Source organism: Xenopus laevis, chromosome 2S (genome assembly GCF_017654675.1).
Source record: "Xenopus laevis strain J_2021 chromosome 2S, Xenopus_laevis_v10.1, whole genome shotgun sequence".
NCBI lineage: Eukaryota > Metazoa > Chordata > Amphibia > Anura > Pipidae > Xenopus > Xenopus laevis.
In genome coordinates this window covers 117212128-117227264 of record NC_054374.1, presented here as the reverse complement: position 1 = coordinate 117227264, position 15137 = coordinate 117212128, and the positions used below count along the sequence as shown (strand labels likewise).

General features: G+C 39.1%; 1 protein-coding gene across 24 annotated transcripts in view; it reads right to left on the bottom strand.

The window, feature by feature from the left end:
* Positions 1-6154: 6154 nt before the first annotated feature.
* Positions 6155-15137, bottom strand: part of mycbp2.S (MYC binding protein 2, E3 ubiquitin protein ligase S homeolog) — a 142950-nt gene continuing 133967 nt past the window's right edge. For all 24 annotated transcript variants that reach the window (XM_041584309.1, XM_041584318.1, XM_041584313.1 and 21 more), the window contains 7 exons: positions 14204-14307; positions 12304-12492; positions 10421-10528; positions 9930-10139; positions 9219-9326; positions 8670-8835; positions 6155-7202 (listed from right to left, as the gene is read on the bottom strand). In XM_041584309.1, the coding sequence (XP_041440243.1) occupies positions 7087-7202; positions 8670-8835; positions 9219-9326; positions 9930-10139; positions 10421-10528; positions 12304-12492; positions 14204-14307 (1001 nt within the window). In that variant the 3' untranslated portion in view covers positions 6155-7086. The remainder of the gene's footprint in view (positions 7203-8669; positions 8836-9218; positions 9327-9929; positions 10140-10420; positions 10529-12303; positions 12493-14203; positions 14308-15137) is intronic.

Sequence of the window (15137 nt, the reverse complement as noted above, 5' to 3'; positions counted from 1 at the left end):
TCAATAGAATATTCCGTTTATACTTACAGTCAGTAAAAAACAATACCAGGTGGTCATTATTCATGATATCGTGCAATACATATGTACAGAGATGGCCGGTGGAGATGAAACATGCTGCCATAAAGCTCCTTAAAGCCTAGGGCTGAGTCTGATAATTAGTCTAAGAAATTAAACTGACTGCACTCTGGCTATTTTTTCATATACTCAGTTTCTGACCACACTGCTTAATTGTTTGTATTTGTATGTAGACCACCTATTGAGAAAAGGTGCCCTCGTGAACTTAACGAGAGGTGCAAGACGAGATGTTCTGGCAAAGGCGCACGGCTGTTAGTAGAGTCTTTTGGGCCGAAGGTCACGGTACAAATGGAGCAGGCAAGAGAATCGTCAGACAGGCTGGGTCAAGGCAGGCAGATATCAAGAAACGTCAGGCAGGCAAGGGTCAAAACCGGGTAATCAAACAGATGGGATCAGGCAGAAAGAGTAGTCGAGATGCAGGCAAAGGTCAGAGTTCGGATATCAGAATTGTCAGGAACAGACAGGGATCAAAACAGGAATAACAGATAAAGCTTTACAGGAACAGACAGCACAAGGCTTCAGGAACCACTAGAATCAAGATTCTATCACGGGCATCTGTCTGCAGTCGGAATGGGCCTTTTATAGGGGACAGAATTCGCGGCAAAACGCCAGCATGTTTGCGCCTATAAACAATGTGCAGGCGCGCCGCACGTGCCCTAAAGCAGGCAAGATGGCGCCGGAAGAGGACCACGCGGTGGTCGTCCCTGCCGCCCCACTAGACCACCAAGGCAGGTTGGTTTTCTTACAAATGGGTAGGGTAATCTGTGGTTTATATTGTGGAATATGTTAATTAGCTGAAGGGAACTCTGGGGCACACTGTGTGTGTTGGGGTCACTATCCAGTACACAACCACATGGTCTACGATTTCTGTGAGTTTTCATTAACTGTGTAGTTAACTTACTTTTATAAACATATGGCTAGATTCTTGTGAAAATACTAAAAACAGATAGGCGGCACTCCGAATAGATCCACACGGCCTTACGCGTTTCGGGAAAGAAATCCCTTAATCATAGGTTATGATTTTCTTGTTAAAATACTTGCTTATCCATCTTCTCAACTTTCCCTGTGATGATCTATAATGTAAGACTCAAGTTCGGCTCAGTTAAAGAAAGATTAAAGTTGATTCATTTAATTAGTTAATTAAAGTGAATTAAGTTGAAGGTTCCTGATGCCATGGTATTTCCTGCATGCCTAAGAATTTTCAAAGATGGACATGTCTTTAGTTTACACGAAGATACAAATTCATAACTGGAATGGAATTCCATTCAACCTCTTCTTGTTAACAAGCAAGACAACCCCCCCCCCAAACATCATTATCCCAAAACACAGACAATCCATAGACTGTGAAAAAACAAACACTTTAGGCAATTGTAAAACCAAAAAGCAGTTCATAAACGAGCTTTGAAAATGAAATCTCTACCTGACTGACCTACAAACAACAGGTTTGATCAGCACTTTCTAGTATAGATTCTTGCTGAAGTATACATACAGCTTGATTATTCCTGGACAATCAAAATAATTTCAAGATATCTCCAATTAGTATCTTGCCATGGGACAGTGTGGTACAGAGTTGGCTTGGTTAGAAGTATTTTAAAACAGGCCAAACTCCAATTGCCACATTACAGAAAACACTGGAAGGGGAAAGACTCCTCTATGTTAAAATAGCTTAGGGCTTATTTACGAATGCAAAGTTGCATGCATTAACATTTTATGTGCCACAGAACATAATCTATGATCTGTGGATAAATGGTTCAAATTGCTACAGAAAATATAGATTTTACATCCTGCAGTACTAAAGCTACTCCTTCATTTGCCCATTGTTCCCCAGCCCCTTGGCAAAGATCAAGGGCCTCCTGGATACAATTGCCCCGTGGACATAAGACAAGAGCAGACACTTGTAAACCACTCGTCTGATGTTGTCTTTGCTGTCTGCACAATATACACCAGCATTTTTTGACCGCCTTCTAATTTTGAGATACTAAATGCACTGTGGAGATATTTCACAACATATACACCAAGCTGCACAAACCCGTTAAAGCCCCTTATTCCCATACTGTGGAATCCTGACCCCTATTCATACTAAAGCCCAGAAGAAGCTTTTAGGGTGGTGGCAGATGGAGTGATTAGTAGCCCAGTGACAAATCTTCTCTACTGCGGGGGACTAATCTCCCCGAAATGCCTTTCCGCTGACAAGAATACAAGTCACTGGCGGGATGGCATACAAATCGCCTCAGATTTCTGAAGTCGCCCGAAGAAAGCTCCCCATCTGCCACCACCCTAAGCAGCTTCCCTTCCCACTTTGTTCTGACTTGTTTTGTTAGCAGGAGTTGATTATATTATCTGGGCACTGGTAATCTAATTATTCACCTCACATGGACCACACAGAGTAGCTTCAAATTCCCTGTTTGCTCAAATTGCAAAAACTATAGTTTCTTCCTGATTAAAACAATAGGACTTGTGCTAAACATACAATGCATATTTGTTATACTTGGGGTATACGTCACCCCAAGCTTTTGTATTGTATTGGTGTTGGATCAACTGAAATCCTACAAGTTGGCTGTAATCGCAAGGGTCAAAATATAATGGGACGGATACAAAAACCTGATGTGTAAACTACATGCAAGATTCGCCTCCAATGCGACATGCCTGTTGGAAGGGAATGCTGCATGCTGGGTCGTCTTCCAACGAGAGAAAATCTGATGGTATCTGACCAACATTTGTTTTTAATTTAAATACACTGAAAGTCAGATGTAGATTCACAAACAAATAACACCATCCGACTTAATCGGATCCGACTTAAAGGAGACATATTGTACCAGTGTATTGAACTTTTTTAAATATAGACAAATTTTGCTTAACAAGTAGTATTTCAGGCTGATTTATTGAATATTTCTGTAAAAACCCTAATAATCCCTCCATTCTCTTCCATTTACTGAATTGCCTGGCTGTGCAGGGGAGCCGGTGGCACTTAGCTGACTGCAATGTAGGACAGGAAACAATCAGCAGTTTGGCTGACCTGATAGAAGTCTGTCTTTGCTTGTGTGACTGCAGGGCTGTGATTGGCTACTTCTCCAAATCAACGGGTTTCTCTTGGTCACAAAATAAAATATCTGGCCCATTACCACAAAACACTTGACATTAACATAGTGTAAAGGATACAAAACAGCTAATTCTTCTTTGTGGTGTTGGAGCAGGAGAGTGTTAGAACAGACCAGGAAATGTGTTTTGCAACCTTATGTACAAACTCTCCAGAGACTGGTAAAGCTTATTTCTTTGATATACTGTATGTATGCCTTTCCTCTGATACAACACAGCCTTGGTAACAACCTTATCAGTAAATGGGGCTCAGGACCTAGTTATGTATTTTAATCAAAAAAGTTTTAGAATGGTTTGGGAAAATAGGAACCTTTAGATGTTTTCATAACTAGGGAAGTAGGTCCCTGCGCTGTATATATACACCCTGCAGAGACTTCATTCACTATTGTTGGAAACTTTCAAAAGAGAAACATTCAGAATTCTTGCTTTATAAGAGATGCTATCAAAATACAGGCACCTAGCTACAAAGGCAGTCATTTGTGTTTTGGTAGGAAGGTAGTAGCTTCCTAGAAGTAATATGTGCAGTCCATCCTAGCTGTGGCAGGGAGATTTGCACACCCCTTCTATCTAGACTAGTGCTTGGTAGACAACATCTCATTTAGAGAATAGAAAGCTCTCTAGTGAAGAGTGTTCAGATCATTTATCCTTTCATCTTGCTACAAGAAGTAAGCCTGCACCCCTTAATGGAGTCTGTTCTTGTATCCAGTGCTGCAAGATTATGATATTAAAGGACTATCGCGAAAATGAAAATTTAATATAAGCTTCATCATACTGAAATACGAAACTTTGTAAATACAATCAATTAAAAATTCGGTACGGTTTATGAAATAATCAAGTTTATTTCACTATTCCTCTCAGCATCTGTTTCTCTTCATTCTATCTTCATGCAGCAGTTGGGTGTCAGATATTCATTAACAGTTAGATCCAATATATCTTATAGGGGGCTCCTTTTGCCTAGATGATGCATTAGAGCTCACTCTATTAAAATCACCAGACATATTGTCTCTCTACATGCAGGATTTGTGCAAAAGGCAGTTATTTTGCTAGATTTTGTTTTTACTGGAATCAGTTATTTGAATAAACTGTAATACATCTGCTAAGAAAGGAATCGGACACCCAACTGCTGCATGAAGACAGAATGAAGAGAAACAGATGCTGAGAGAGGGATAGTGAAAATAAATTACATTATTTCAGAAACAATGCAGAATATTGAATTGATTGTATTTACAAAGTTTCTTATTTCAGTAAGATGAATCTTATATTAATTTTTCATTTTCACAATAGTTCCCCTTTAATTAAGGATGAGGTGGTATAATAACCAGTAAATTTAAAAAGTGCTTCCAAAGTTACATAAAATGTCTATAAACAGAAGTTACTAACTCAATCAACCCAAGATCGCTTTCCTATTTTCATCAGACAGGATTACTTGATACACTCTGAAACGGAACACTGAAAATAATCAATTCAATATTTTACAAAAGGTCACAACCTAATATTCTTAGGTTCTTTTAAGGACACCTTCTACATTTAATTTTGCTAAATGCTTGTGTTCAGCAGTCTTCAGTGGTTATGACCATAAAATAACTTGCAAAGAAGCCAGACTACTACTTATGACTCAGGATTAGATTAGGGAAACTCTGCAACTGTAGTTTCTTGCATAAACACCCACAATACTCAAGGTATTTGCCCTGAAAACTGTAGATACTCCCTATGCACCAGGACAAATTCCAATTGCAAAGCCTAGAGGAAGCAGTAGAAGTGGAAGGACAGTTATGATTCTAACAAATACAGTATAATACGTCCCCCCTGTCTATAAATGCACAGACAGGGGATTTTAGATATATCCTTATACATAGGGGCAAATTTACAAAAAGGCGAAGTGACTAACGCGGGCGAAAATTCGCCAGTGTGACGTCATTTCGGTACTTCACCGATTTACTAATGGTCCCTGTGTAACTTTGCTAACGAAGGAGATAGACTCTAGTGGTACTTCGCTCCCTACTGCCAGGAGAATTTGAGATCTGGCGAATGGACGTAACTACGCAAATTCACTAAGATGCGGATTTTACTGAACGTTACCTCTTGCGTCAGACTTGCCTTCGCCACCTCAGACCAGGCGAAGTGCAATAGAGTAGATAGGAGTTCCTCAAAAAATAGTTGAAAAGTCCCAAAAAACGAAGGCGTCTTTTACTTTTTCAGGGTGATGGGCTGAAAAATAGCGTAAATTTTTTTTGGGGTAACCGGCTTCCCCACTACATTTCCTAACATATGGCACATAAACTATAGCAGGGGTCCCCAACCTTTTTAACTTGTGAGCCACATTTAAATGTAAAAAAGAGTTGGAGAGCAACACAAACATGAAAAAGTCCATGGGGATGCCAAATAAGGGCTGTGATTGGCTATTTGGTCGCCCCTAGGTGTATTGGCAGCCTAAAGGAGGGTCCGTTTGACAGTACACCTGGTTTTTATGCAACCAAAACTTGCCTCCAAGCCAGAAATTCAAAAATAAGCACCTGCTTTGAGGCCACTGAGAGCAACATCCAAGGGGTTAAGGGAGCAACATGTTGCTCGCGAGCTACTGGTTGGGGACCAGTGAACTATACAGTAGGCATATGTGTAGGGCAATATAATAACTATTTTATTTTATTAAGGTTTCGCAGGCTTGTGTAGTGTAATGTATTTGCTGCAACATATACGCCCATTCAACTTTAACTCCCCACTGCATGCAAATTAGCCAACGATATCGCAACTTCGCTTTGCGAAGTGACGCTAGCGCAACTTTGGCAGCGCTTGGCGCCCTGGACTCAACTTCGGATTTTAGTGAATTAGCGTTGTCCTGGCGAATCTACGCCCTGTGAAGTGTTGCGCTGTGAGCGAAGCCGTCGCTGGCGAATTTTCGGAGGTTAGTGAATTTGCCCCTTAGGGTGTTTCATAGAAAATGAAGCCAGTCTCAGTGTGACATCTCAGATCATGAAATCTCATATAACCTTACCCAGACCATTTTTATTTGGTTAAAAAAAAAGGGATGACAGAACAGAGAAGGTAAGCAGCTCTAAGAAAACAACTCTAAACCTGACAAATACCATTATTTATTTCTTTATTCTTTTGAAAGCCATTCATCTTAAATAAGAACCTAAACATTCACCAGACTGTCACTGTATAAAAAAAAATGTACAGTGGCTTTATTAACGTGCACATTCCATAAAGTTTACAGCTGCGAGATATGAGGCACACTCAGTATTGCACTTCATTCAATTTCAGGCCCAAACCTAACCCAGAAGTTTAAATGAAACGGCTGTTGTAATGTAATAAATCGTATTACTGGACAAAACATTGATATCTTTAAGTATTATGTACAGCAATTGTTACAACGTTTACAACTGGATACATATACACCTTCCACCATACAATCCATTTCACTGCCGAGTGCACTGCAAAGATCCACAGCAATGACAGTTTTAACAGTCTGGAAGATAAACTAGAATATTCTTCTCTTTCCATAAGATGCAGGTGCACTTGTACTGGAATATTAAAAGGTCACTTCTCCGCTTGACACATCTTCTGATGATATATAATATATGGGCACGGTGAGTTGCCCCATGAGTGCTGTATATTTGAGCAGTCGTTTGTAAATAGTGGGCGCCTTACTGATGGCGCTATATGTTATGACCACATGCGTGCACCTCACAGATACCGATGTTTAAGAAAAATGAATAGTTTGCTTTGAACAGCATGGACTTTGTTAACTGGAGCCTTCTTCCCCTTTATTCTTGTTCGCAGACTCACTTCAATGGTCCCCATCTTGACTGCAGGCTGTTGTCCAGAACCTGCCTGGAAATGTGGTGCAACAGACTGCACAAGCCTGTTTCTTAATTCACAAAAGAATGCAAATCTTAAACACCAATATGGGTGAATTTAAAACGTATGGGCGTTTCTACACACTCCACAGCCCAATGCAAATTCTTCTCCAGTGGCCGGATGGACCACATGAAGAGGGCATTCGGTTCCTTCCAGCTGTTTGCCTTTTGGACCTGTAGGAGAAACAAAACCATTAGGAAATAAAGGAATAAGCTACTTAAAAATACACACAGAATATTTAAAGGTGGAACTAAACAGATCAGCGCACATTATATAATTGTAAACAGCATAAGCCCCCTTGCGATACCCCTAAGGCAGATACTACTAGAACATCTCAGCAATAATTCTGTTGAATGTAGAGACAGTGTGATTTTTGCTGGATTCAAAGGAAAAACAAAATGTAACTATTATTGTATCAGACGAGGATTTATCTACAAGAGCGATACATCTGGGCTGTGAGTTGCAAGAAGTGCTATCATTTGAGTATTTCACGCTTTTATTAATTTTCTTCTCTTTTATTCATTTGTAATCAGCATTGGGCAGTTTATATCAGATTTTTCTTTTTGAAAAAATGACAGTTTTACAACTGCCACTGAACTATTCCCTTTGCTTTGCTAAGTTTTTGTTTCCAATACTATTGTTAATTCTGGGAAAGGCTAAAACATTGGCTGCAATGTAAATAGGAGGCTTAATCATTTGATTATATTTAGCTAATCAAACACAAAATTGATGAACTTGAACCTGAAAATGAACAGTTCTTAAAGACTTCCCTCAAGGAAAGAGTCCACCAAATGTGCTTTTGCCAGGTCTAAACATTTATAAACAGTTACACAAAGATCAATTCCCCAGTTTTAGTTTAACAGAAATAATAATTACTTATATAATTTAATTTCAGGTATCGCAGTTTAGAGTCTTGCAGTGGGTCGGGTACCCGCGGGTTACCCGATGAAGTTTCGGGAGCAGGTATAGACGCAGGTCCGCGGTTCTCCGGGTTGTGGGTAGGGTCGCGGTCTTCTCAATAGCGAGTTTTACTCCTGTTTTTCTGATCACGCCTACTTCTAATGATGTCACTTCCCGTTTACAATGACAGCACTACCTATTTTTACTCCTTTTTTCCTGATCACGCCTACTTTGAATGATGTCACTTCCGGTTTACAATGACAGCACGTCCTGTTTTTACTCCTTTTTTTCTGATCACGCCTACTTTGAATGACATCACTTCCGGTTTACAATGACAGCACGTCCTGTTTTTACTCCTTTTTTTCTGATCACGCCTACTTCTAATGATGTCACTTCCGGTTTACATTGACAGCACTTCCTGTTTCTTGATGGTCAGTGGATCGGGTTGCAGGTGAGGTGCTTGCGGGTCAGGAAGCGGGTAAGTATGTGGGTTGCAGGTCCGGGTTTCGGGTCGGGTTTCATAAATTGGTTCATCGCAGGACTCTATCTTAGTTTGCAATGGAAAACTGCAGGGATAACTTTTTATGAAATATACACAGCAAAAATGCATATGATCCACATTTGCATGAATTATTCTGCTGGAGTTTAGAAAACAAACATATTTCTAGAAATGTATTGGAGAGAATTACTTTGTAAGGTGGGAAATGGATTAAAGTATAAAGGCAGCTTATAGAATTTACCTGCAGGACAATGAGGCAGTTCCTCTTTAGGTAAGCTGGTCATCCTCTGGAAGTCATCATGACAAGCATTACAAAAATGTGTTGTTCCAAAGCAGAAAAACACAGCCACGGAGCAGCAGTAACGACATTTGTATTCAAGGAAATCTGTACCATGTTTTGGGCACATCTGTCGGGAAAACAGGACCAAATGCAGAAGAAAAATTTTACACATGCATTAAAAGTACATGTTCAATTCAAGTTTTATTTCTGTACAGCACATTGGTAGAAGATAGAACTCTCCCCTCACTGCTTTGACTGTCAGCACTTTGGCCATGTAAATGAAACCTTCACAGGATTTATTTTTATTATACTAAGTCATTCTAGGGCACTAGGTTAGGCTTTAGTTGTAACCAAAAGAAGTCAAATTGTAGAAAAATCTTTACTAAGTCACTAATGTCATAATTACTATTTTGAATGTATTTAAAGATATATTTTATAGGAAATGTAACCTGATAGAAAGATAAATTGAAGTCAGATATATAGAGAAGTGATCTATGTAACAGCAGATACCTGAGCCCGGGACACATCGGAGCAAGCGCCACAAATAAGTTCTCTGGGATCATAATCATCTCCTTGTCCAGCTTCTGCATCACATCGTGCTTCTCCACCAAAATATGCCTTTGGAAAAAAAATAAAAAATCATTTCATTCAAATGCAAATATATATTTTTCTACAATCCTCTTCTTCCAACACCATGGATGATAGAATTCCTCAAATCGGAGGGCAGGCATGGAATGTAAAATGTAACACAATGATATTATTAGGAAGCAGTTTATCTGTGCTAATTGTGTTTGATATTAAAACTACAAGTATGGGATTCCTTATCCGGAGACGCGTTATCGTGAAAGCTTCGAATTTCGGAAAGGCCATCTCCCATAGACTCCATTATAATCAAATACATTTATTTTAAAAATAAATGTCCTTTTTCTTTGTAATAATAAAACAGGAGCTTGTACTTGATACAAACTTAGATATAATTAATCCTTATTGGAAGCAAAACTGGCTCATTGGGTTCATTTCATATTTACATGATTTTCTAGTAGACTTCAGATCCAAATTACGTAAAGATCCATTATCCGGAAAACCCCAGGTCCCGAGCATTCTGGATAACAGGCGCAATACCTATATACACTGTGCACTTTTCACTGGCCCTTTTATGGAAAACACAAGAGCTCGGTGCTTCTTTCAGACACCTGCTTGTACATTACATAGGGAAAGTACCTTTTTGCACTTGTAGCAGACATAATAAGCATATCTGTTCATGGCATAGCTGGCTGGATCATTGTAAAAACGGACTCCGGGTGTTGTAATAGCATCACTTTTGTGAAGTCCTTCATATTCCAGTCTCATTAAAGCTTTCCTCCTCACATCTTCATAAAGTTCTTTTATGGGATCAAGAAGATCTTTTAATACTGTGTGATTTATTTTGTTCTGCAAGAGTGAAAGAAAAAACAAACAAATGTTTGGTTAACCATTCCTTCTTTCCCCACACCTAAATTCAGTCCAATGCAATACTCACTTTCTATCCAACAGCAATGTTTAACATAAGCAGATGCATAAGGGTAACTACTCGATTAAATTCACTCAAACTGGGCTGGTTACCTTTCCGTTTTATAAATACTGATTAAAAGTAGGCGCTCCAACAATGATTAATTCCATCAAGAAGTGTTACCACCTCTATATAGCTCACATAATTTACGTATGTTATTTACCTTGCAAATAGGGCATGACATAAATCCAAATGTTATGCGTGGACCAAGCCATCGATTTTCAAGGACTCGCCGACAGCACTGCATATGGAACACATGGCTGCAATCCAGCTGCGAGGAGGAAAAAAAATCAACACATTTTTTAGGCTAAAAACAGATGAGTTTATATTACATGCAAGGAACCAGATGAGATGATAAATCATGGGCTAGTTCTAATATAAATTATTTTAGTTTGTGAGTGTTCGTTCACCGCTTGGTGATAAATTTATGGATATTTGAAGTCACTGGGTTCCAGGTCCTTATAAAGATTTTGTGGTTTTATAATGGTCACAAAATACAATACAACACAATATTGTATAATGTATGTCTGTAGGGCTATTTCTATAAGGGCTTTTCTGTAACTGCCTTGCCGCCGGCTAGAATGAAAATTGCCGGCTGGATGGCACTCGGAGCACTTTGTTTTCCAAAGTCGCCCGAAGTTGCCTCACGAGGAAAATCCGAGTGCCATCCCGCCACGATTTTCATTTTAGCCGGCGGGAAGGCAGTTCGGGGAGATTAGTCGCCCTGAAGAAGGAGATTTGTCGCCAGGCAACTAATCTCCCCGAATCTGACCGCGTGTCTCTGCCCTTATAGAGTCAGAAAGACAAAGTGAGCAGGACCAGCTATAACTTATATAACTCTTGGACGAGACGGATTCATTTGATCTAGTCTGGGATCTATTTATATAGTGAATAAAGTACCCCCTCTTGTAAAATATAAGGATATTATAAGTTACCGAGGAGTTTCATGACCATTTTTATACAGGTCATGGAACTCCAAGGTAACTTCTAATATCCTCATATTTTGCAACTGGGGGTACTTTATTTATTATAATACACAAGTTTCAGTGAGTCATGTGACAGAAATGACATCAGAACTCACCGTTTATAACTGATGACATCAGAACTCACCGTTTATAAGGATATAATTTACAGGATATTCATGACTTTTGTGTATTCTATATGAATATAAACCAGTCGTTTGCATCAGCACCTATACGATTCATTAAAGGATCAGGCCTGAAGTTTGCTTCCCTTCAGAAGCCATTCAGTGGAATGTACATCCAGTATGTCACACATTATTAACTGCCTGCTTTGCCCATAAAAAAGTTATTTCAGATGCCTTCAACCGGGTGTCAGTGTTGAGGGAAAATGAAAAACCATTTGTAAACAATATCCTTTTATTTGACAAATATGTAATATGAAATAATATAATAAATGTCACTGTATATTTGACGCTGTCATTATTGTGTTATAAAGTGTACTGATGCTTGCCCTACTAAAAGAACTTTAAATGGGGTTTTCACCATAAAATTACCTTTAAGTTCTGCCTTTGTCAAACATTAAGGGGCTTATTTATCAAAATCCAAAAAGTTCTCACTATTTACTGAAAACTACTCCGACCAAATCCGCACTGAATTTTCTCTCTTATTCATCAATAAAATTTTCAGAAAATTTACTGTTTGGGGAAAAAAACTATACAATCATGAAAAATCTTACAAATCTTGCGGATTGGTTGCCAAAAACTTTACCTTTTTTGGCTTTGATGCTCAAAACCAAGAAATCTTCTGATTATTAAACGAAACCCATTGCAGATTAGGATATCAACTGGATATCTGCCATTGACTTCTACATTAACTTGGCAGGTCTGAGTTGGGAGTACTTTTAACACCATCGGAGTTTAATAAATCACGAAAAATCAAGGTTTTTTTCAATGAAAACATTGTGTTACACTTTACAATGTAACCAGAAAAATCTGACTTTAAAAAATAACCTCCTTAGTGTATATACAATTTGCAATTACGGAGCCACTGTTCTAAACATATTGGATATTAAAATGTATGAAACCTGGATAGCTGGGGCTGCTGAGAGGGCCTCAGTAAAACAGATCATGCACATGTCATCGGCGTCCTGTTTCAGACTGCTTGCATTTTTATCACAGCCGTGCAGACAAGGCAAACAGTGATCTTCATTCTTTACTCCACCGCAAGGATGTCCACAGGAATGGGTCTTACAACATGCAGTCTTGGCGTACTCCTAGAACAGAAACACGTGGCATCAGCAATCTAGCTATATTTAAGGAAAGGCAATAGTTTAAAACACCCCTTAAAGGGAAACTAAAGTCTAAAACAGAATTATGCAAGAAATGCTGTATTTTGTATACTAAACATAAATATGAACTTACTGCACCAGAAGCCTAATTAAACAAATTATTTCTGCTTTCAAAGTTGGCCACAGGGGGTCACCATCTTGTAACTTTGTTAAACATCTTTGCAAGACCAAGCAAAAAGCACATGCTCAGTGTGGTCTGGGCTGCTTAGGGATCATCATAAATTATCAAAACAGCACAAGTCAAATAATATCTGCCAGAAGCTGATGCAGCAAGACTGATTAATAATCAGAATAGGCCGACTGCACTGGGTCTTGTGTTGTCATGTAATCTAATGTGGATTTTATAGTTTTTGTATTGTTTAATACAAACTTTCTCCAACTCTGCAGAACCAGTGGCTGCAGCAAAATAATCCTTCAATGAGAACCCCAGTTTATCTGTTTAAATCTGACTCCATGATCTTTGTCCCTGCCGCTGGAGTTGGAAACATTAAAGGGGATGTAAAGGAGAAAATAAAACCCAATACAAATCTGTACACAATCGCCGACTGCCCTACAGGGACACAAACAAAGCTGCTTGAGTTCTGCATGGCTTGGAAGTAAGGTGAGGGCTCCCCCTGCTGTTCGTATTCATGACTGTTTCCCTGCAGAGAAGCTAGGGAACATCTGATGCAAGTAAAACGAAGGGGGAATTTCAATGCATGCAGTCAGGTTTCTTATAAAAATGGTACACATTTTTTTTAATAAAAGTATATTGGAGGTTTATTTTTCATTAAAAAAAGTAAAAATGGGATTGTATTTTTTTTGCCTTTACATCCCTTTAAATCTAATGTACCTGTCAGTACAACTGCTTTAGAGATTTTATCAGCTCACTCACTTTTCTGGACTTTCTCTGATCTGTAATTATCCCTTTTAAGCACTATAGACTAGAGTGTCACTGGATATTCTAGATGGGGCCTGACCAGTGCTTTGTAAAGGGGAAGAATGAGACTCTCCTTCCACAAATCTATACCCTTTTAATATTGGAGAATACTTTGCAGACATTGCTTGTACACATAAGTTTATTATTCACAAGTGTCCCTGTGGTTCTCCTCCATTTGCCTTAGTGGTAATTAAGGGTAGAAGTGGCCTGCATCGCCCAATCACCTGAAGATACCAGGGCAGAGTGTACCTAATCTGAAGCACCACTGAGCAGAAGTTGGGATGTACTGATGGAACTGCATATTGAACAACATCTGCAAAAACAATTTCCAGTCTGTTTAGATCTCCCTGCAAAGGTGCCAGATCCTGAATGTGTCCAGTACAGCTTGTGTTATTTGGAATCAGTTCTGTCCATCAATGGTAACATTTCCAAATTCTATGTAGCATGGATGCCTACCCTGATCTATTTAAGTCTAGAGCAATCCCTGACCACACATTTTCTGTCCCAGTTACACCCCACTTTCATCCAGGCCATGTGCCCCCTTACTCTGCCTGTTTCCTGAGGATTTGGGGTGCTTTTCTATAGTGGTGGGACAAGTAAAAATCACACACATTCCTAACAGCGGGGACCTGGGCTGCAGAAGGCCAGGAGGGGGAATTTCAGTGCAGTGCAAGAATAATCCATGTGTGTTGACATGTCTGTAGAAGAGACACTCACCTGACAGTCTGCATCTGAACAAACACTTCCCACAGCAGACAGTTCTGTCCCATTTCTGGAGCCACAGAAGCGACATGTTTCTGAGCTGCTACTTGCAGGTTTACCTTAATAACAAAAATAAACAACATGGCTATAATCTAGAAACGTTTGGAGCAGTCAGCAGGAATATCACTCACAGAGCAAAAATATGCAGTCCCTTGATCAATTCTCTTATTGTACACTACAAGATTGTTTCCTGCAATAAATATATCATTTACAATGTATCGATTTTTCCAGTGTTGCAATAAAGCATTTTTCATTGCACCTGCTGTCGTTTGCTTCATAATAATATCAGATCCAGACTTAATTCATAGGCAGATCCACAGTTCACCTTATTTGTTGATCCCAGAAGTGAGGCTCAAAGGAACAGTAACACCAAAAAATTTAAAATGCTTTAAAGGAATGACAATATACTGTACTGTTACCCTGCACTGGTAAAAATGGAGTGTTTGCTTCAGAAACACAACTATAGTTTATATAAACAAGCTGTTGTGCAGCCATGGGGCAATCATTCAAGCACAGGATATACAGTAGATAACAGATAAGTTCTAAAGAATCCCATTGCATAGTACAGGGTTTATCTGTTATCTGCTGAGTATCCTGTGCTTTTTCTCCTTTTTTCTGCTTTGAATAGCTGCCCGCATGGCTACAAAGCACCTTGATTATATAAACTACAGCAGATGTTCTGAAGCAAATACACCAGTTGTAACAGAACAGGGCAAAGTACATTATATTTTTATTACTTTAAAACACTTTGATTTTTAGGCGTTACTGTTCATTTAAACATAGCACTGTTTTTTTGGGGCATCTGCTGCCTGAATTAGCACTGGTGTGGGAGCAGATCTATTGCAGATACAACTTACTTACTATCTGCATTTAAAGACCTGCAAGTGCA